Raw genomic sequence first — 23709 nt, forward strand, 5'->3', positions numbered from 1 at the left:
GAAAATTAATATATTTAATTTGACAGCATAATAAGAGACAGAATGTGTTACTTTTTCTAATAATAAATCAAGAAAAGTAAAATGAACAACATTTAAAACAAAAATAAAATGCATTTTTTTTTAAGTTGATTAATTTGCTCAGATTAAATAACCAATGAAAAGTTGCCTTTTAGACAAAATCGGTATCAGCTGGTTAATTGAGTGTATATTAGGTTCCCGGTTTATTGAATTTAGCCACTCTTTCTGTGCTTAGTGGTTCCATATACGAAAACCGGCAAAAGTTAAAGGTTTAGCAGCCGCACAATTTGTAAACAGGTTTGGTGATCGCGATTATTTTGGTAAGCTTACTGTAGTTTGTATTCTTGGGATCAGAATTAAGCAGCAGAAAGTGACCTATCCAAACTTGCTATAAACATAGCCCTACAATTGTTGGTTAAAATAAAGACTTTTATTAGCCTTTCAATTTCAACATCATCATGACTCATGTTCAATTTCATGCCGTTCTTCAATGTATATCAATGTCTTCCACACGTAGATTGTAGTTGTACTTGTAGAATGTTAGACTTTCTTTGATATCTAGATTGAAGATTCTAGTAGAATAGTTTGGTCTTTATAGGGTGAAGTTTTCCAGCCATTGGGCTGGCCCATGCCAGCTGCTAGCATGCCCTGTACTTTAAGGCATTTCGTGACACACTCGGCAGTCCACGCTTTATAATGCGTGCCGGTTCGAAATTCTGAAAATTGGTGAAAGCGTGGGGGTTTAAACTTTTTGGGTAAAAAGCGTGGACTGATATAAAGCGTGGGATTAAAATAAAAGCGTGGGGCTTCTTCCAACTTACAGTATATTTTTATTGAATGATAAAATAATCATAGTTCCAAGAAAATCACCAAAACTTGCACACTATGTCGCAAGATAAAATTCCATTTGATGCAGGCTCGCGCTTGTTTACGTGAATCCAGTGCAATGTACACAATATCCTCCCCGAAGCGCTGCCAAAACACCCACGTCATATGCAAATGTCCGATTTTCCATGACGTGTTCTTTTTCTTTACATTGATCGTATACGAGTGACGTCATTAAATGCATAACTGATTGAGCGAAGCAGCACGGAAGAAGTAGGATATAGTCGCTGAACACAGCGTACGTCAAGTTTCATGACAAGAACAACATTTGAACACCATAAAAGTACAGTTATTCATTAAAATGCTTATTTTACAGTGCAGTAGTAGTTTTTCACATATAATTTGCATTGTTCACGTAATGTATCAATTAACTTATTGGAGAGAAAACATCGGACTCGCACATGTGAAATAGGTGCAGAATTCGGCGACTTGATACTTGAACCAAATTGCGTGCGACTTTGTCAGTTTACAAATAGCGGAAAAAGCAAAAAGTGGTGGGGTCAAGAATTTTCAGTATAAAGGGTGCCTCAGTAAAAAGCGTGGGGGTCAGGAATTTTCAGTATAAAGGGTGCCTCAATAAAAAGGGTGGGGGTAAAATAAAAAGGGTGGGAGTCAAACCCCACTGCCGAGTATGGTGATCCACACAGCATCATCCCCCACTTTTCTCAAAAATAGTTGAGATTTTTATATTGACCACTGGAAACCTCTGGCTACATAATGTTTATGTACAAAAAATTTCTTGCAGATTAATTCATTTAGCAAAGATATCATGAAATTTGAATTTCGTTCTGGTATACCAGAACGAAATTACAACACATTGTCTATAATATGGTATGGAGCAGTGTAATACACATAATCAGTCATAACTCGCAAGTTACGCAAAATCGGAATCAACTGAAATTTTGGGAATAGGCTTTTTTCATGGAGATCTACTGAAAAAGTCATAAAAAGAGGATGCTAGGATCACTAAATACTCCTTTGTTCGGCTTATAAGGCGGAAAATATAATTTAACTCGTATCACTGTCGTTTCGTGCATGCAGACTACCGGAGAACAACCCCGGTAACTCCTCTAGTTCAAAACCTACAATGGGATACACTTCACTTAAGACGTCTGATGAACCAAGCTACCATGTTCTACAAGATACAATTCCAACTGGTCAACATCCAATTTCCGCCATATCTCCAACTTTCAACTTTTTCAAGCCGTAACAAGCACAACTTCAAGTACCAACAACCAAGTTCAAAAGTAGATGCTTATGGATACTCATTTTATCCACGGACGGTCCGTATCTGGAACAGACTCCTTCAGTTGCAGTCAATGCTCCATCCATCCAGACGTTCGGTCGGCAGCACTCCCAGTTCTTAGGGAGATGCGCCCACCACCCAGCCTCAGAAGTCTCTAAATAGCAGCACAGCATCCGCACCAGCACGTTTTCAGGTATTATACACCTGTTTGATGGCACCCGTCTCCTGAGTTTCTTTATTCTGCACCTTAAGTTGACACTGCACCGGCCGAGAGGTCATCGGCAAGTTACCTCCTAGTTTAGCCTTCAAGGCTGCTATTTTGGAGTACCGACTGAAGACTGAAGACTGAAGTGTATTGATATAGAATGGCATGAACGCAGTGGGCGTAATGCTTCTATAGCCAGGTCACCCCGGTCATCCGGGTACTTATTTTACATGACGTTACAGTCGGCTACACTTACGCTTTTCAACCCACAATTGATCGTGCAGCTGAGCGACTAGTTGAAGACTTGTAGCAGAGCTCATTCAGTTGTTTACATTCTGTTTTGACCTTGAATCAAGCAAATTTCTCGGCCGATTTCGGTAAAATACTTGGCGAAAATTGCATTTTATGTGAAGCTGAACACATGGACATGTAGAGGAGTCTTTATTTTTGTTGTTGGCTGGAGGCCCCATGTCGAGAAGTTATAGAAATGGTAGTATTTTGGCCGATTTGAAAAGGGACAAACCACAGAAAACTACAAATTTGACTTCTGAATCGGATTTGTTGTCAACGGAGGTCAACGGCTTGTGACGTCACTCCGGGGTCACCTATATGGCAGATATTTGCAACTTTAGGGTCAATTACAACCTGACCTTTCAATACCTGACTTTACAATGCATTGTGTAGAAAAGCGGGCCTTGTCTTTTGAAACTTGCTGGCGAGTGACAAATCACTCTCCTCAAAACTTGCCAGGCTGAGCTGTAGGCGAGTGATTTTAATCACTTGTATTAATATTACACCAAATGTAGGCGAGTGTTAAAAAGTCCTCATCAGCTTCATTTTAGGTGAGTGATGGCGAGTGATCACTCTCACTCGCCTCAAAAGACAAGGCCTGGAAAAGTACTGTAATCTTATTCACAATTGTAATGGTTGTATGAATAGCCAGTTTCAGTTTGTTAAATGTTTTTTTTAACCTGTATCATTTTGTTCTCATTTTAATTTATATTCCATTTACAGGACATCAAAATATCAATGATCAACCATGGCGGACTATTGGAAATCTCAACCACGTAAACACTGTGATTTCTGCGATTGCTGGATAGCAGATAACAAACCTGTAAGAAGTGGGATGGTCTTGGGGAGAATGAAATAGATTGAGTTCATGGTCAGCAGGTTGCCATCCCATGCTTACAAAAGACTTGAGGAATAAAGGGGTAGCACTAGCAGCTTCATATGCAGCCCTCGAATTAACCCACGGCACCCATGGCATTTTGCCGTGGGTGCCCATCCCCACTGCCGCAATGCCCTCAAAATATGTCCTTTACCCAAGGCAGTCACTTGCCGTGCCCTTTAATGAAGTTGCCGTCTACTTCACAAATCAGTATTACTGTGTTATTAATTATTGAAGTAAATTAGTCCATATTTCACCATTTTAGGGCTTCAGTTGTTTGAAAAATGATGTGAATATTATGCAATTTGGGGCCTAGAATGCCGGACTTTCTGAAAGTTTTGGAAGGCTAAAATAATGACCGGCAACGATATGAACTGAAAATTGACCGGCGCCCAGCCTTGGATTTTCCGAAACAACGACTTTTTGTGGCCGGTTTTGAAAATTAATGACACATTTATGTAAATAAACAGTTAACATTGTTAAATGGGGAGGATTTTTATTTCTACACAGTAAATCAGGCTGCGATTTGGATGCGTCCAGTTGAGATTTTTTGGACTCCCTAACCTCTTGGATTTAGAAATTCAGTGCGTCCATATTTACCCGTTTTCAAAATTTTGGACGCAATGACGCATTAAAACGCGAACCCTGGCTAGGACTCTCCCTTTGGAATACAGAGGTTCCAGGATCAGGAAATTAATTAATTAAATTTCTTTTAATTAAAGTAGGGCAAATTCCATCTCTAAGTCAAGATATCGGTTTTACAGAGTTGAAAGGAATTTGACTAAATTAATTAATACTTGGGACTATTGTATGAGGCCCAAATACAGAAGGGGGAAATACTGTTACGTTGGGACCTAGTACCCAAATCAATACTTCCTACATCAAATTGTATCAAATTTCCTTTCACTAACACTGTAAGGATACTAACATTTTGAGGGATATATGAGGGGCATGCTATTTCTCAATATTTAAATAGGGCAGACTCAGGGCCAAGACTTGGTATATCGCCTGCTGGGACTTACAGTTTGCATAATTACACTTGACTGCGTTTGCACACATAGTCTCAAGTATGAATGTGACTGTGAGGGACATCCTGTTTTTCGGCAACTAAAGCAGCCTCATCAGGACCCAGATTTGAATCACTTATAACCTGTTATGTGGTCACTTACTTGGTGAAAGGACAGGGGCCCCCAGGGACTGTGACATACATTTAAATTGGTCTGGGGGTACTCGAGTTTGGTTTGGGTAGGGGTGTGCTGCTGAGAACTTGAAAGTGGACCCATCAATACCCATTTTTCAAGAAATATGGACCATCGATATACCAAAATTTTCAGCCAAATTTAACACAAATTGTCTTAATTTTTACAACTTTTCCCAACTATTTTTAGCTACAAGGAGGCAAAATTGGGCTATTTTCCAAAAAAAATTGAGAAAATTTTGAAAAAAAAGGACCCATCCTTATACCAAACTTTGCAAGAAAAAGGGACCAATTATATACCACAAGGCCGAAAATGCTACCCTTATTTGCAGCACATCCCCAGTATAATGGTACACATTTCATTGATTGGTTTAGCTTCAGCAGGAAATAAAGCTCTAATTTAAAAGTTTTGATTTGACTTTAAAGCATGGAAACATTTTTCTTTTTGTTTCTTTCAGAGTATAGACTTTCATGAGAGAGGAAAACGACATAAAGAGAATGTGGAAAAAAAGATTGCAGAGCTACGAAAGCAAGGCCAGGAGAAATATAAACAGCAGGAGGCACTCGCTGAAACACTTAAGAAAATGGAAGAGGTGATTATATGTTGCTTGGCAGGAAAACAGTCAAACCTGATGTGCTGTAATAGTTGTGTCATGTTATTTGCACATTTATGAATATTAATGAGCTCATTTGCATATTTTGCCTACATTTTCATTAATCCACTCTGCAGCTAAAACATAATTAATCAAATTCAAACTTGGCATTGTGATAATATGTGGTAGCCTGATGTGCTGTATAGTTTTGTGTCATGTTATTTGAATATTTATGAATATTAATGAACTTATTTGCATATTATTTATATTCACAAACCTTTGTTTTTTTACACACCTTTGTGTATGGGCACCTTAGTTACAAACCAGAACCACATACTTCTAGTTGACTTTATGGGGCTCAGGCAAACTAATATCATCACAGTAAATTGAGAGAGTGAATAAACCAGGACTCGGCAGAGATTTAACCCCGGGCCTCACAATTACTGATTGGGAGTTTTACCAAGTTTGGTTTTTAATACTCAGAATCACATATATAAGTCTATTAAATTAAATCAATTTGCAAAGCAGAAGTTGAAAAGTTGAACCTGTAAATAGAGAATGAAAGTAAAGAATGGTAATCTGCAAATATCTATCAAACAGATACTGTATCTAGTGGAAATTTTTTGCAGGGGTTTAATTTTCACACTTTTCGCAGTACGACTGCCGAGTCCTGGTTTATTCACTCTCTCAATTTACTGTGATGATATTAGTTTGCCTGAGCCCCATAAAGTCAACTAGAAGTATGTGGTTCTGGTTTGTAACTAAGGTGCCCATACACAAAGGTGTGTAAAAAAAACAAAGGTTTGTGAATATAAATAATATGCAAATAAGTTCATTAATATTCATAAATATTCAAATAACATGACACAAAACTCTGCATATTTCTCTAACAGCTTTTCTGATTTTCTCTCATCATGAGTTCAATACCTCATTATTGTGATTTCATGACTGGACCTGTCACTTGTCATAACAGACTGATTTTTGTTTGTTTGTTTGTTTGTTACATCCTTATTACTGAAATTAAAATTAGCGACCACTAGGCTATTCTAGTTGAAATCCATACACCCCCCTACAGAAAATTGCGCAATTTTTTTACCCCGCGAAAATATTTCTTACACATAGTACTTGATGTGAATATATTTGGAAACACAAATAAAACATCCACTGTCCAGAATTGATAAAATCACAAAAAATTAACCCATCAAAAATATTCCACCATACAGTGTGTAGGTCACAGCAAAATATGAAGACTTTGTTTCCACTTATCTTGGAGGTAGATTCAGATGGTAAAATAGCTATTTTTTTAAAGTTTGTTGCTTAGTATGTATAATATACAGTATTGCATACTTGTGCCACTGAATATTGGACTTTTTTGTCATATTTTGTTTTTTCTGTCTATATAATTACAGGATGCACTAAAGAAGTTCCAGCAGGATATTGACAATGATCCAGTTTTGTCTGCCAAATATAAAGCTGTACAGGCTAAAGCTGCAGCACAGGCTGAAGCCGGTGAGTGAAAAAACAACACCAAGCTTTTGTCTTAAAGGTGAACCTCATTGAAAATAAAGTTATATATCAATGGAAAGCTTATGATGTCAGGATACTAAAAATTATTTTTTCCGATTTTTTGATGGCCAATAAAGCTGAAAAATTAAAAAATGAATGAATTTTTGGTCTTTTTAACCAAAAAGCACCCAAATCAATCGTCTATGACCTTGGGAATGCTCGTGGACGTAAGCTCAGGGTTCATGAGTCACGTGATCCTACTCGGAAACATGTAAACAAGACTTGCTTCCTGTACATTGCAAGCTGCCCGGCAAGTCTGATTTTCACAATAAAGCTTGAAATTAGAGGAATCTTCAAGTTGCTGGCTCCTTCTATATATATTAGAAATAATAGAATTATTGTCAATCATAAATTTTCCGTAAATTTTTGACAAAATCAGTCATAACTGGCTGGGTATAACTGGGTAATTGAGTTTGAATTTCGCTGGGATCAATCCCATGCGCAAATGCTTGCTGCTACCGTTCATGTCATGGACTGAATAAACATGATCGAATAACAAATTAAATACTTGTTTGTGACATTCCCTATCCTTGATTCATTTTAAAATATCTGATTTAAAAAAAATATCGTCTTGCAGTAATAAAAAAATTAATAAAAAACCGCCGATTTCATCAAATCCAGCCCATATAAAGGTTTTCATATTTAGCGCATTGCGGTAATACATTCTTTCCACACAATCGCGATTGAAAGAAACAGATACTCGGCCTGATTTATTATAAAATAAATACAATTTAGGCTTAGTAGACCATTATTTGATGGAATTCTGAAATCTGAATAAAATTAAAATATTGTCACTTGTGTCACGATTCTTTAATGATAGTACAATCAGTGTACGGTACTGAAAAAGTGAAACATTCATGTTTTATGGATTACCGAATACGATGCGTAAATTGCTAGCACTGCTGAAGAAATTGAAGCCAGTCAAGGTGGATGTGCACAAACACAGCGACTCGCTTCGGGCTTCGCCTCAGCACTTTGCGTGTGTGTCTCATGGGGTGTTTCAGCAGATTTGATCAATCGTTCCCTTATATTTGGAACATTTACAGGAATAAATTTTGCTGATGAAGTAGCAATAAGTTGGAAATATCAGAATGTCAATATCAAATCGGTCATTTTGTCTGCAAGTACAGTACAGTCGCGGATACTGAACACTCGGCGTAGTGAGACTCAGTCAGTCACTGAGCTCATCTCGTTTGTATCTATATACGTGTTCGCCTATCATACATGACCGGCCATGACCGGTTGTAAAGCTAAGAAATAATTACAAAATCCTGTACATGTACCTTATTCTATTCCTTCATTTTCTCATTGTGATAAGTTCATCTCAACTTGGTGTGACGATCTGAACTGGTAGCACTAGCAGTTATTTTTGCAATCTGTTTTCTTTCCGGTTCTTCGCGTAATCTCCACTCTTCGTGCTTTACTGTAATATTCCCTATGCAAATCGTGGATGGCTTGGCCTATCCCAAATCACCCGCCAGCACTTTTCCCATTTTTAAATCCACACACTTTATTCAGGAACTTCATTCTTGATTTGATCATGATATTTCCTTCATGTTATTCTTATTTTATTGAAGACATTTCAATTCATGTAAGGTAAGTTGACAATGACTGAATTCGTGCATTGGCCCGATGCATGCCACAGTAATACACGGACATTGTGTTTACAATCAAACCCGGAAGTAACTGTGTGTCCCTGGGCTGACGTCATCAACTAAAGCGCCCAATTTGAACGATTTCGTTTTGTAATTTAGGGGGTGCCAATATCCAATCTTTGCATGGAGATTATGTCTACCCTGGTACGCTATGCAAATAAAAAATATTCTTTTCTGCTTCCTGACATCATAAGCTTTCCATTGATATATAACTTTATTTTCAATGAGGTTCACCTTTAAGGTGTTAAGGTGTCAAACAAATTGCTGAACTTCTAAGTCAAGTGCGTGAGTTTTAAGGTTTTAGGTCACAGGGAGACCTATTTAGAATATTATTGGACTATTTTTGGCCAGGACCATAATTATGATGTTAAATGTCATATAGATGGTGTTATGAGCAGAGTGGACTCATTTTACAAGACAATGAAAAGAAGCAGGTTATTTGACATGTATCTGAATTTGTTATATGTATAGTTGAATGTTGGGAAGAATAGTATTCAACTTCCTTTGTTAAATTGTATGTTATTGTTCTGAGCAACACTAAAATGACCATATCACTAGAACTGCAAGTCTAATTATGATGAGTTTCTGGGAATGGGCCATGTAATGAAACTGAAAACTGAAATTGATTTTGATCGCAATCAGACTCATTTAGCTTGATTACATCACATAATGTTATCCAGTAAAGCTCCATGCCTATTATAGCCTACCACGCAGCCTTGCCACAAGATGGCTGGAGAATCCTGTATGAAGAGGGAATAGGTTGTATAATATAGATTCTACCAGTACAGCCAAGCTGAAGCAGATAGATAGAAACTGATCGTACTTTGGATTTATAATTTTTTCTCTCTTTCTCAATAGATGCAAAGAATGCAGAGCAAAGTGAAACCGACCATAATACAGCTTCAGGGAGTAGTACAGAGCAGCAAGAGCAAGGTCCAGTTTGGTATGAGGGGACAACACCTGAGGGACATGTGTATTATTGGAATAGTGTTACACAAGGTAAAAGGCTGTAGAGTCTTAAAAATGTTGGCATGCCATAATTTTAATCAAAATTGGCTTGAATTGAATCCTGGCCCACCCTAAAAACCTGCTGGTCCACTCATCTTTTTGTCTGTAAAAAAGTGCTTTCCCTGCCCGACTATAGTTATTTTAAACACAGATGGGGAGAAAAAGATAGTTTTACTTTTGTATTCCAGTTGAAATCCATACACCCCTATGGAAGACATGTCATTAATATTTCAACACAGAGAGTGTGAATTTCAAATGTAGTTACCAGAATGGGTGACTCCATTTGAAATCTACACCCCCTGTGTGGGAGATTAAGGTCATGTCTTCCATAGGGGGTGTATGGATTTCAACTGGAATAGCCTAGTGGTTGCTAATTTTAATTTCAGTAATAAGGATGTAACAAACAAACAAACAAACAAAAATCAGTCTGTTATGACAAGTGACAGGTCCAATCTTGAAATCACGATAATGAGGTATTGAACTCATGATGAGAGTAAATCAGAAAAGCTGTTAGAGAAATATGCAGAGTGTATTGATATTGCATTCACATGCACTTTGCATACTATGTGCAGCACTTTCACATTTTTAGTGAATGTATTTTTTCTAAAAAAAATTAAAAGACCTCTGTATTACTTAAATGGAGTTGCTTGAGAAATTGGACAACTTAAAGATTGTACTTGTGCTGAATGTTGATGATTGTCCAATACACTCCCCTCCATCAACATCCATAGGGCCTGCACTTTGGCTCGTTTTTTGCAGGTTTACATGGTCCAATAATCACAAGATGACTGACATGTGGTAACAAAGGAAGCAGTCACTGCAATTTGATTATGTCCCATATGATTGGCCATTCAAGACACCCCTGTGAATATACTATAGCGGCCTTTTCAAAATATAATACCTGTTTGCTTGACTGTATTGACAATACCGGGAACAATACACACAGTATATGCATTGGACAAACTTTTTACAATAAGCCTGATAAGTGATGATGTGACCTCCAGATTTATACATCGTTCGTCCGCTTACACTGACAACATTTGATTGAATGGACTGTAGGCTACTGCATGCGTGATTACGGTGAAGGACACCGGTTCAAATCCTTTGTTTGGAGCCAATCGATAAAAGCATGCAGGGCCTCTATACCCATGTACAGTTTATCCCTACATAACCTATGTCTTGAATACGCTGGCAAAGTTATGTAATAATCGGATTAATACTACATAGCAGTAGGTAAAAACAAGTTTTGAATAATCCGCGCTATAAAGTCCCATTCAGTGATCCCAGCGAAAGTGAAAAATAAAGAAAACAAGAAAAGAAAATTAACCAAATTAAGGGATCTGTTTTGAGCGTGTCGATAGTATTTTTTTTGTGGGACATGAGAGCACATCAGACATATCGAATTGCATTCTGATATCAAATAACTTTCATTGTTTGAAATTCACGATATAATACAAATTTTATGACAAATTATTAAGATTCGATATTTTTCACATTTTTGATAAATAACAGTCCTCGAAGTAAATATCATAAATCTAATGTTATATTCTTAAACAGTCCCTGGCATACAGATACCATACATGTATAGGCCTATGTATAGTAAATTTGTCTGCTTTATCTGTTTTGTGCTGTTTAAGGGGACTCGATCTTTTGTGCGTAATTATAGAGGGCCAGGGATTCACTCTATCATTAAAAAATCATTTGAAGAAGTCAAAGAGCCCTAAGAATAAAAACTGTAGTTTAATTCACGCCAGACACAATTTCTTTATATGACAAAATTAATTTTTGTAATCGATCAAAAACAAACGTTTTATATCAATTTTAAATTTAGCCTGAATCCGTAAATATGGTACCTCTCGCCCTTTTTTAGGTCAAGGCTATTTTTTTGCAGCGAACCATTGTTGAAGCTATTTCACATACATGTATAAAACATTCTAGAGAAAGAATGATGCCATATACTGTTGAAATACCTTTTGTTGATTTCGAATGATAATGTCATGAAGTCGTAAATTTTAAGGTCAAATTCCTAAAACCAAAACAAAACATTGCGACGCATGTATTCCCCGACTTACGCAATTTCATCATCACATCAGTGTCTTTATTATTTGTTTGAATCCTTGCCCAAACGTTCGTGCTCTTAATGCATAAAACGGGTAATCTATCTTTACAAAACGCGTCTTTTTTTTAGTAAACAAAAGGCTAAAGATGGCATTATGAGATTTATCATTTATCATTACACTCCTCCACTCAACTGCCACCGTGGCGAACGGTAAAGCGCTAGACAGCGTAATCGAAGGAAGTTTCGAATCGCTGGTTCGAATCCCAACGAAGCCTGTGGAAACTTTTTTTTCTTCAAAATAGTTAAACATAATTTCCATAAAATGTAAGCTTTTACTGTCAGATATGTCCCCTTTTAATTTTGAGCAGAACAAGTGAGGTAAAGGAATGAAAATTGAAATTTACTACTACTAGCGCCAATGAATGTTATACGATTGTAAAACGGTACGATCCTCTGGGTGTATGGGGGTGTGTGCGTATGTGTGTCCTGCACGCGTATTTTTTTTTCTGCAACTATAACGGGACGCAATACGATACCGGTATGTTATAAGAATCAAACTTACAAGAAAGATGGCTCTTGTCAAATCCTACAATTCTGTCAGAGAAAATATGCATATTTGCATTAAATTTTTAATTAATTGACATAATTGATTAATTAATAAATATTTTATTTAATGATTTACCATAATTCCAAATATGTCAAACAATATGTCAAATTAAAGCTAATGAAATGCTTTATAAATTGGTCAGAGCGCATTTTGCAGAATGCATTTAGTACTTTAGTTACATGATTCCAAACATTCTATTCCAATGTTTTGCTATACACGCATAGGAGCTGTACTTTTAAAATCCGCGCCTAATCAATAATAATAGTCTTTCACTCCATTGTCAAAGTACTGTGCTCCCTGTAGCATTATGGAGTGACCAGGTCCTAGAGTGTAGTCCTAGAGTGTGATGGTTTTGTAGCAGATGACAGTGCTCATTCAAGCCTGTCAAGGTCAGTTAGTAGCCACTTGCTGAATGGATGGCCATGATCAGCTATCAAAGAGATGCCTTGTGCAGCTGCCAATCACAGTAGAGGTTTGATAACATTTTGTTAAAAACCCAAATGTGATATAAGGACAAAGCTGTGCATGTTGGTACTTAATTGTTTGGATTCTTACGTTGAAATTCCCTTGTATTAGTATTTTTATGTGTAGTGTATAGTGGTCATAAATTATATAGCTTTTAAATTTTGGGCATTTTTGCTCTGTTGCACTGTACCATTATGGAATTTGAGCAAATCAATTACCGACACAAGCAGGTATACAGTGTATTATTTTATTTGTATTTCAGTATCTCAGGAGCACAGCTCACTTGGTAAGGCATCTGAATTTGGTACACTAGCGCTTGAACTTTAAATCGGAAGGTGGTGAGTTCGAGCCTCATCACGGTCACATTAATTTTATAAACCAAATATTGTTCGAACTTTTCATATTTGTTTTTCTTTTATTGTTTCTTTTCTTTGTCTTTTTTTTTCCTTTTCTTGTTTTCTTTATTTTTTTCTTTATTTGTCTTTGATCCATATTGCCAGTGTAAGGAGAGGAGGGAACTAACGGCCCATTCAGTGATTTCTTTTTCATCCGGACGATCGTAAAAATCATCAAACGGAACTCAGTCTTCAATGATATAGTCAGTAATAATCTTTTGGTCATTATATGACTATCATCATTTGACGACTGAGTTCTTATGATACACATGTGATACATCATCCGAAGAGCAGTTTCAGACAATTGCTTGGGATTGTTGGGGCAGAGTTTATCTTTTGAATTCTTTCATGACCACCGAAGCAGAGTTAAACCTGTCAAGGACACTCGGCGTGAATGTGAATTGAACTGACCATGTCACTCGCCACAAAAGAATGTCAAAGGTCATAAAACATCAACTTGGTGTCTTCTGCTAGTGGTTCAGCCCTAAGCCGTTACGTGTAGGCCTATTTAAGACAAAAATAATGCATTTACGTGAATCTGTAATTTATATACTGACAGTATATATAAATAGCTACATGTATTTGAATGGGGCTTCAACTTCGTCAATACTGCCGTTTTCTTGGGTTTTGTGCCAATTTTTTCATTAAATTTTTTATAAAAATAACAATTTGATTTTTTTTTTCACTTTCGCTGGGATCACTGATGGGGCTTTGCAACGCGATATATTCAAAACTTGTATTCACCTACTGTTATAGCATTAATCCGATTATTACACAACCTCGCCAGCGTATTCAAGACATCCAATGCAAATAATCACCTAGATTATGACGTATCATACCGTAAATATGGCGGAGTACTCAAATTCATTCAACAAAAGCATGATTACAAGCTATTGTAATCTACGCGACAGCTCGTCTCACACACATAACAAATGCACAAATACGATCAAATAGGTTGACGACAACGTTTGACTGAATGCACTGCATTGTGCCCTGATTACGGTGAAGGACACCGGTTCAATTCCTTTGTATGGAGCCAATCAATAATTTCACGCACATCCTCTATTATTGCCCAATTATTGCCCGGGATGATTGCACACTGTAAAAGAGCTATTGTTATAATGTTTGATGAAATCGTGTTTAACTACCGTATTTGCTTAAGAACGGCACAATACAGATAAAGCAGACAGATTGACTACATGTGGTACATGTATATACATATAGGGAATGTGTGTGAGTCGAGTATTACCTAATTATAATAGGGGCGTATCCAAAAATGAATTCACGCCCCTTTCAAATGCCGAGCCAAAGTGCAGGCCCTATGTCAGCTGGTGCACATTATTTTTACATTTCTCTCTCAAGAAGTAATACTCTATATCAACAAGTGTGATCAAAATAATATAAACAAAGATTCACTTTGAAATAGTATCATGTTTCTTCACTTTATTTTAATTTGGAATACATAATAATAATTGTGGAGTGTTTCACAACCTTTTTTTTTCAGAGTCAAAGTGGGAAAAACCACCTGACTTTGATGGTGTAAGTTCATATTCGGATCAGCAAGATACAAACACGGCAAATACAGAAACTGTAAGTAGGATTATTAAAAATTACTGGGGTTGAACTGTGGATTATGCTTGGCTATGCCAGTTGAAATCCATACACCCCTTATGAAAGACATGATCTTAATCTCCCACACAGGGAGTGTGAATTTCAAGTGGGTGTACCTGAATGGGTGATTTCATTTGAAATTTTCACCCCCTGTGTGGGAGATTAAGGTCATGTCTTCTATAGGAGGTGTATGGATTTCAACTGGAATAGCCCATTAGCGAGACTGTTGCCCAATTGGGCTATTCCGTTTAAAATCCACACACCCCCTTGTTGACTCAATTCCATTTGCCCCTTTTGTTCAATCCAGCTGGACATGTTTGTAGATTTATGTTAAATGTCTGTTGAAAGCGTTGAAAAATTGAACAAACCCAGGGCAATTTGACACAATTTGGCCTGATATTAGAAAATATTGTTTGGAATTATAATACATTTCACACATTATTCCACATTCTACGAATGAAAATTATTTGATCTGCAGTACCTAAAACTGTTGAATCTTGTTGGAATTCCAAAATCTTCCAGGGGGAGGTTGTTTTTCAAATGGAATAGCTAAGTATCTTAGTTAAATTTTCATTGTTTTAACATCATTGTACATATTGTTTTCCTCTTTATTTTTCCCCTTCAGAAATCTGAAGCAAGCACAGAGGATGAAGACAAAGAGGAAGACAAAGAAAGCAAGACATCGGAGGAAGATAAATCAGAAGAATTTGCAGATAGGAGACCAGAAAAGAGGAAATCAAACGCCGCATATGGATCATGGGAGACAGTTGAATATGAGTAGGCTATGATTTCATTTTGTGCATTCAGTAAAAATTATTTATTTTTGAACATGGACAAAGTCACTAACAATATAAAATATAGCAAAAATATACCGATTATACTAGAGAAATGAAGTATACTGATTGGGCTGATGAAAAGAAGTAAAGCATAGATGTTAACAGAAATATACTAAATAATATTAAAAATTAAATTGTAATTAACAAAGCCTAGGTTAGCTTTGCTCAATGCTCAGCATTAACATGAATGAAATAATGACTTACATTACATCACATTCCATATGTACACCCCAGTCCATATTTACATTATTTACACTTCAGTCCATATTTACAAAACAACAACACGCCATTTTGTTTCATTTAAGATAAAAATTAAAAAAAATAAAATTATATAAGCAAAGAGTATCACAATGAGAGGTGACAAGAAGGGTAGGCACATGATACAAATCAGCAGAACCACTCTTTAATGTCTCCTGCCATGGAATTATACCGTATTTAGTCAAATAGTACGCCCCCCCCCCTCAAATAAACGCCCCACCACTTTTTTTTCAACCAAGATGTTTCAAAATTCGACATTTCCATGCTATCTTGTGTAGTAAGCTTACCAAGTTGCTCACATGGTCGCGAGTAGCAGCAATAAATGGCGAAAATCTGCATCCGAACCCGGAAGTGAACCAAAAGTCAATGTCAAAAGGTCATAGTTCGTCATTTTAGCGTGACTTTTAAGCTTACCTAATGATTTTAACGGAATTTTCGTGCTAAAATGACCTCTAATAAACGCCCCCCTTGGGAAAATGTAACGCCCGGGGCGTTTATTCGATTTAAATACGGTACATGCAAGCAGTCTGGTCATTTAGAGTGTGCAAAATTAGTTAATGTTTGAAAAATATTTTTATGTTGGGATAAAAGAGGTGTAGGTCCAAGTGTTTTTTTTAATGATGAGCATGAATGATTATTTGCTCTCTCTCAGTGTTTCTTCATTTGATTTCTGTACTCTGGCTAGTTATAGGAAGAATGGTTTGCAGGTCTCGATGTCAAAAATAACACAATGGTTATTCCAGTTGAAATCCACACACCCCTATGGAAGACATGACCTTAATCTCCCACACAGGGGTGAAGGATTTCAACTGAATAGCCCAGTTTGTGCAGTCACATCCCAATAGTACAACTACATCTCTAACTCTATTTTGCTATAGAAAAATGAGTAATTTTGTGTTCATTGTGGAACTCGCGGTACGACAGCAACTTCGCGGGTAGCAACACGAGGGCGTATGGTGCAGCTGCAACATTTTCAGAACTAACCACTCACATTGGTGCAATTACATGCATTCACGTCTACATCCTACCCTGTATACTCCACGTGTACTCCGTGGAAAAGTTCTATGATGAAAAAGAATTAACTGATTTTCCTATAGCATATGATGCCTACTTTTATCATTTCTAAGTTACAATTTTGTTCACCTCTTTTCCCACAGAGAACCTGTTGATCTTGAACTACCAGAAAACAGACGGGTGTATCAAGAATACGTGCCTCGAGCAGCCCAGTATGAACCAAGGGAAAAGTTGAAATTTAAAGAGAAGACAGTGACTTCTTTATCTGGGAATTCTAGTGCAGACAGTAATGAAGGATTTAAGAAGAAAAGGAAATTTGGCGGCAATGTGAGGAAGAGGGATACGACTGCATGAAGGAATCGTAGGCTATTCCAGTTGAAATCCATACACCCCCTATGGAAGACATGACTTTAATCTTTCACGCAGGGGGTGTAGACTTCAAATGGAGTCGCTCATTCAGGTAACTCAATTTCCCGGCTCAATTTGAAAGACATACTCCCTGTGTGAAAGATTAAGGTCAAGTCTTCTGTAGGGGGTGTATGGATTTCAAATGGAATGTCTTAATGGATCACGCTTCAGTTGGATGTGGAACAACAAGGTAGAAATGGATAGAGCGCCCTGCTCCCCGAAAAGATGAGTCGTCTGCTCAAGACTGCTTGTTGCCGGTTCGTTATAAATCAAACCCTGAATTGCCCACTATGAAATAACACACTGTTATAAAAGCAGCATAAATCTTACCAAATAGCCAAGAGATCTACTATTTTGTGTATAGATACACAAAGTTGAACAAATCATTCATTTAGAACACATTAAATTTCCCAGTATACCATCGTTTTTATCAAAAAATTGCTGAATAATAATGGCAAGCACGCCTGAATCTGATATTTCATCAGTGTTGCCACGCTAAACAACTCTACCACTTTTCGAAATTTCGCCTTCAGTCGCCATTCGCTGCATAGCTACGGGCGAATGAACTAGATTTAGGAGCGTGCTTCCCTTTATCATTCAGCATTTATTTGATTAAACAATTATACACAGTAAAGTTGAATATGCTAAAACATGTACTTTATTTAATTTTATTGAACCATACATGCTAGATTAATTCAGTTCCCATTTTAATTGCATTTGATGCTGATTTTGTTAGGTCCCTTCATTTCGTAATGGCTTACTCAGTGTGTGATTGTCAATGAAACGGCAACGTACCAGCTCGAGCTCAGCGATCTATGTTTTTCTATGTCATTGATGTGGAACAAACTTGTGACATTGGCACCTGTGATATGGAATAACACAGTGTGACAAAAGTTTACAGTACAGTTTATCTTGTCAATTTTGTATGGAATTGCTGATAAATATGGTGCAATATGTTAGTTTGTTGTTGTAAATGGACTGGATTGCAGAGTTTGTTTTTAAGGAGAGTGAGGGTCATTGCTTCCAATGGCTCTCCTTAGAATGAAGAGCAATAGATCACCTGTAGATGTTGTATGGAGAGGAATATATAACTCACCAAAATTAGAGAACAAAACATAATGTTCAATCTGAATTACTCTCCTTGTAGCTTTCCTTAACTCTTCCTTAGGAGAGTGATGTGTATAGGATCTGGAATGAGCGTTTGGACAGTATTTATTGTGGGACATTAGAGCACATCAGACATATCGAATTGCATTCTGAATACGAAGAATGTCTTTCTGATATCAAATAATTTTCATTTTTTGAAATTTATGACAAATTATTAAAATTTGATATTTTTCACATTTTTGATATATAACAGTCCTCGAAGTAAATTTTATAAATCTTATGTCATATTCTTAAAATGTATGTAGCTGGGAGGAAAAGCCGACGATCAATTGAAAATTTTGACCTTTCATATTGAAGATATGGATTTTTTCTCAAAAAGACCTAATTTTTTTGAAAAAAAAAAAAAAAAATCCATATCTTCAATACGAAAGCTCAAAATTTTCAAAGTGATCATCCCACCTACATACACTTTAAGTATAAATCATCAGATTTATAAAGTTTACTTCGAGTACTGTTAAATATCAAAAATATAAATTTTTAATAATTTGCCATAAAATGTGTATTACATTGCGAATTTCAAAAAATCCAAATTATTTGATATCAGAAGGACATTCTTCGTATTCAGAATGCAATTCGATATGTCCGATGTGCTCTTATGTCCCACAATAAATACTGTCCAAACGTTCATACCCCATCCCTTAAACCTGCCTAATAAATTTTAAAAAAACTCAAACCCAAAATTGTGATGTTATCACTATCAGATAATGATTACATTCTACATAATATTAGTATACCCTGAGACAAGAATACCAAAAGAGATCGGAAGCATAGCCTGAGCCCATTCATCGCTGTGTGCAACGTCCGGTTAAGCATTGTTATTTAGATAACATAAATTTTGTTGTTGTGACCTGCAAACTATTATGTGGTATACACTAGCAAAAATATCCAGGGGTGGACGATGGGTGAGGCCAAAGTTTTTTTGAGTCATCCAGCTTACCTGAAATAACTTCAACATGTGCAAAAGGCCCTTGCTGCTAAATATTGCGTATAGCATGAGAAAATTTTGAATTCAGATACATGATGCAGCTTTAGAAAACGCAATTTATAGGTGTGGTTGTTAAATTTTTATTGATGTTTACGTTTATAATGCTGGCTTCATAATTTTTTTCCGTAAGGGTTTTGTTCGCAACCCTTTTTTAAATGGCCTGCGGGTCGCGAGCCACAGTTTGGGAACTGCTGGCCTACTTTGTTGAAATTGATTCAAGGCTATTATAACACTCACTGTGGTAATTACGGGGCGATCATTTTCTTCGGAAGGAGGGGTCCCAAATATACGGGGGGGGGTCATAAATTTTTTTGGAAAGAAAAATAGGGGGTCATAAAATTAATGATTACCAAAATGTAGGGAGTCACAAGATGACCACAGATAGTGTGTTTATTTTATTCAAAAAGACTGATTTCAAAACAATTTTAGCCTGTTTAGCGGGTAAGGTGTATCAGTGGTGGGGGTCATAAAATTTTTGTTGCCAAAATAGGGAGGCAAGACCGCACAATTTTATTGATGCAGACTTTTGGAAAATTTGGGACCCCCTTCCGAAGAAAATGATAGCCCCTTATTACTAAAACGTGGTCCTCTGTTGTCCATTGATAATTTTATAATAAATTTAATAATAGAAATAAAAATGATAGCCCCTTATTACTAAAACGTGGTCCTCTGTTGTCCATTGATAATTTTATAATAAATTTAATAATAGAAATAACCTATTCGCTTTAAAATCGTATTAAGGCAAAAAATGGTTTCTTGAGTTTTTCTACTCCTGCAATAACTGCAAGGCACTCCAGGATGTCGCCACCCATTCCTGAGATTAATTGACATGCTGCATCCATTGTACCTAAGAAATAAAATATAGAAATGTGATCAAAGTTCATTCTATCCTTCTTAGCAAATGCCATAACAAAAAGAAACAAAAAAGAAAAATATAGTATATATATATGTTGATGGTGCAATATTAATTGCACTAGAGACACAAGATGAAAATATCACAGGATTTTTTTCTGATTTTTACTGCTTTTTGAGAAAACTTAAGAAATTTAGAAAAGAGAAAAGAATGGCTTTACTCCATTGAAGGGGGGGTGTCTACATTTTACAGGACTTACCCACTCACACACACCCCACCCTGCACCCCTAAATCCCCTGCACACACCAACATTACAATACATAGGATACTAACCACCTGTTGCAATAAGGTCGTCTACAATAATGACTTTTTCCCCAGGTTGAACTGCATTCTTCTGGGCTTCAAATACATCCTACAAATGCACAGAATGTATACATGTGAATAATTATTGGTGATTATTACTGGGGTAATCCCCTGGGGTGAAATAGGGAGAATCAGTGATGGCACCAGGGAGAGGGACATGAGGGAACTGGTACACCTTACCCCACCCCCAGTCAAGTAGAAATAAGGAAACATTCCACTTTGAGTCCAAACAAATCCAAATTTTAGGAAATGTTTACTTTAACGCCCCAGGCTTGTAGCCAGAGGGGAGGGGGCTAGGAAGGAAGATTCCCATCTCCCAAGGTCCAAAAAAATACCCTCAAATCTGCCCAATATACCCACCCCAAATCCCTCTAAAATTGGTCCAAGATCACCCAAACTTTTCACAGAAAGTCCAATTGGCAATAAATTCCCCCAGTCAGAACTATTTCCCCCAGTAAAAACCCAAAATTATGAAAAATTTGCAGCAATTTTGCACAAAATTTGTTGATTTTGCCCCCACCCCAATTCAAAATCCCCCCAAATGCCCCCCGAAAAATTTTCTGGTGCCACCACTCCCCAGAGGATGATTTAAGGAAGCCCCATCATGCACTGCAAACGTGTTATCACTAGAGTTTCAACTGCCACTTTACTTTTCAAATCCCATTGAATTCTGTGCAAAAGATGTTGTTTAAGAATTGTGCGTTTGTCATTATTACTTGGTCGATTTCAGAACAAAAGTGATGTATGCATGAAGGATAATTCACAACTTCTGTAGGTAACATAAAATGTGAAATCGACTAGCATTTTGAATGCGTTTTTATTGTAAATAGATCAGTCCAAATTCAAATTTAACCATGCCCGTCAATGCAATGTGCGAGCAGTGGTGTCATGTTCACTCACACAGCTGTGCTAACCGCAAGTCAACACAGTGGCGTGGTGGGAAGTGCTTAAATCATCCTCTGACCACTCCCTGTGCACAGTGCACTGCATACAAATACTAGTATTTGAACTCTGCCATGAATAAATACTCACAGTTCCATAATCTAAAGTGTACTCTACTTGCACACATTCTCCAGGAAGTTTGCCTTTCTTTCGTATAGGAACAAATGCTGCATTCAGGTGTTGTGCTATCATTGGTCCAAATAGAAAACCTCTGGCTTCCAAGTCCTGGATAAGAACAGTCATTTGATATTTATGATCATTATTTATCAAATTGAGATTGCCAGGTGGGTGCAAAAGTGTGTGTAGTATTTGTCATAGGTGTAGATCGGGGGGGGTCCATACAATCATCCCCCTCAATGTTGACGGCTGTATGTGGATTTCTGACCAAATTAACCTCCTTTTTTTTTTTAGCCCCAAAAGTGCAATTTTTTTTCGTTGATTGTCATCAATACCGGAAGTGTCCGGTACTCAAGGTCATTTGCATCACAACCCAGCTGAAGGTTTCAGTCGCAACGTCGGTTCGTCTGTCAAAATAGGTATGTCTGGTTGACCAGATTTAAATTAAATCTTAATTTCAACATACCCAGATGAATGAGAGTCTTCACAGTTTCAAATTTTTTTGTGCTTCGCGCAAATTTATTCCATTTTTGCACCATATTTCAAGTCACCAAATGGTGCTAATTTCACTATACTTCAAGAATTTTTCCCCCCATGTCAAAAAGAAACCTACGCCACTGGCATTTGTCTCTTACTGCTCAGTAGCATTAGGGGGAGGAGCTGTATTTAATGTTTAATTATTTTCTTTATTTCCACCCCGGTGAAAAATAAAGAAAATAATTAGATTTCCAAAGCTAACGCTAAATATGGCGCCTCCGCCTAATGGCAATCTCTCTGGAGTCCTATAACTTCATATAACTGTACTTACCCACTATGACATCCACCTTCTCATGCCTTTCTTTAATGTGTCCTACGAGTAGAAGGATCAGGTCATTCAATAGTACTGGATCTTTGAAGAGTGGGAAAATGTCCCTGGATAATAAATGAAACATCTTTAAAGGAGTATTTTGTGATCCTAGCATCCTCTCTTTATGACATTTTCAGCAGAATATCCACGAAAAATACTTATTGCAAATATTTTTGTTGATTCTGATTTTACATTCGCTATGGTATGCATGATTATATGTATTACACTGTCCCATAGGCCATACAAATTTGACGATATTTTTGCTAAACCAATTAATTTGCACGAACTTTTCTGCACACAAACATGTAACCAGAGGATTGCAGTGGTACAAAAAATCTCAACTTTTTTGGTGAAAAGTGGGGGATCTGTAGATCACGAAATGCCACTTTAATACAATTTTTATCCATTATAATTGTTTTGCATTGAACACATTAGCTATTTATTTTAAAAACCATAGATTTTAATATGGAAAAACATTTGCAGAATTTGCTCTGTACATTTTGCATAATAAAGTTCTGTACATTTGCAGAATTTGTGGGGCAAAAAAGTAACAGCAAAATCTGGCCTGAACTGTAACATGAATGTAATAGAATTATACGAGGGGGTATCAAAAAGTTTTAGAAATCGCCCAGAAGTGAAAGAGCTATATCAATGAAATTTTGTCAGTGCAATCACTGGTCCTTATGTACACTATGGTGCAAAAATGGTCTCATAAGTATGTTTACTTTTTTTTACAGGAGCTAGATGTCACTACCTGCCCATGTAACCGCATAACCAGCAAAATGGAGCAAATTGTGGCATGCAACATGATTAAGTTCCATTTTAAGGGTTACAGTGCCCAGAAAATCTGTGATGAAATAAAAATTCCTTTTCCAAAAAGCGACAGTGACATATCACAATCACCACCGAAGATAACTTTCATTTCATCATCAATTTTCTAGGCACTGCAACCCTTCAAAAGCAGGATCTTAATAATGCTGATTGCCTCAATTTTCTCAATCTTGCAGTTTATGCGCAGTAACTGGGGCAGCAGGTTATTGGCATCTAGTGTCACCTGTAAAAAAAGTAAACATACCTATGAGACCATTTTGGACCATAATGTACATAAGGACCAGTGATTGCACTGACAAAATTTCATTGATATAGCTCTTTCACTTCTGGGCGATTTCTTTTTGATACCCCCTCGTACAATAAACAGGCCTAAACGTAATTCCAGAAAAATACAGCACTAATTTTATTG

At 36.9% G+C, this 23709-nt stretch overlaps 2 protein-coding genes across 2 annotated transcripts; one reads left to right on the top strand and one right to left on the bottom strand.

Moving 5' to 3' along the window:
• Nucleotides 1–240: 240 nt before the first annotated feature.
• LOC140160552 (WW domain-binding protein 4-like) lies at nt 241–18154 on the top strand. The gene is made up of 8 exons (XM_072183796.1): nt 241–338; nt 3369–3468; nt 5179–5313; nt 6723–6822; nt 9393–9533; nt 14573–14658; nt 15305–15456; nt 16931–18154. The coding sequence occupies exons 2-8, from the start codon at nt 3394–3396 to the stop codon at nt 17139–17141; spliced, it is 900 nt and encodes a 299-aa protein (XP_072039897.1). The 5' UTR covers nt 241–338; nt 3369–3393; the 3' UTR covers nt 17142–18154.
• Nucleotides 18155–19987: 1833 nt separating this feature from the next.
• On the bottom strand, nt 19988–21748 carry LOC140160474 (adenine phosphoribosyltransferase-like). The gene is made up of 3 exons (XM_072183710.1): nt 21596–21748; nt 20534–20612; nt 19988–20194 (listed from the first exon to the last, which is right to left on the bottom strand). The coding sequence occupies exons 1-3, from the start codon at nt 21746–21748 to the stop codon at nt 20073–20075; spliced, it is 354 nt and encodes a 117-aa protein (XP_072039811.1). The 3' UTR covers nt 19988–20072.
• Nucleotides 21749–23709: the final 1961 nt, after the last annotated feature.

The sequence above is a fragment of the Amphiura filiformis genome, chromosome 9 (assembly GCF_039555335.1).
Source record: "Amphiura filiformis chromosome 9, Afil_fr2py, whole genome shotgun sequence".
Taxonomy (NCBI): domain Eukaryota; kingdom Metazoa; phylum Echinodermata; class Ophiuroidea; order Amphilepidida; family Amphiuridae; genus Amphiura; species Amphiura filiformis.

Bases quoted from the DNA above. Each gene is read 5' to 3' on its own strand.
- LOC140160552 (XM_072183796.1), top strand. From the start codon at position 3,394: ATGGCGGACTATTGGAAATCTCAACCACGTAAACACTGTGATTTCTGC. The intron at 5,314-6,722 runs GTGATTATATGT...ATATAATTACAG, and splicing joins CACTTAAGAAAATGGAAGAG to GATGCACTAAAGAAGTTCCA. The intron at 14,659-15,304 runs GTAAGTAGGATT...TTTCCCCTTCAG, and splicing joins ACACGGCAAATACAGAAACT to AAATCTGAAGCAAGCACAGA.
- LOC140160474 (XM_072183710.1), bottom strand. From the start codon at position 21,748: ATGACTGTTCTTATCCAGGACTTGGAAGCCAGAGGTTTTCTATTTGGA. The intron at 20,613-21,595 runs GTGAGTATTTAT...GTGCATTTGTAG, and splicing joins ACACTTTAGATTATGGAACT to GATGTATTTGAAGCCCAGAA. The intron at 20,195-20,533 runs GTTAGTATCCTA...TTTATTTCTTAG, and splicing joins CGACCTTATTGCAACAGGTG to GTACAATGGATGCAGCATGT.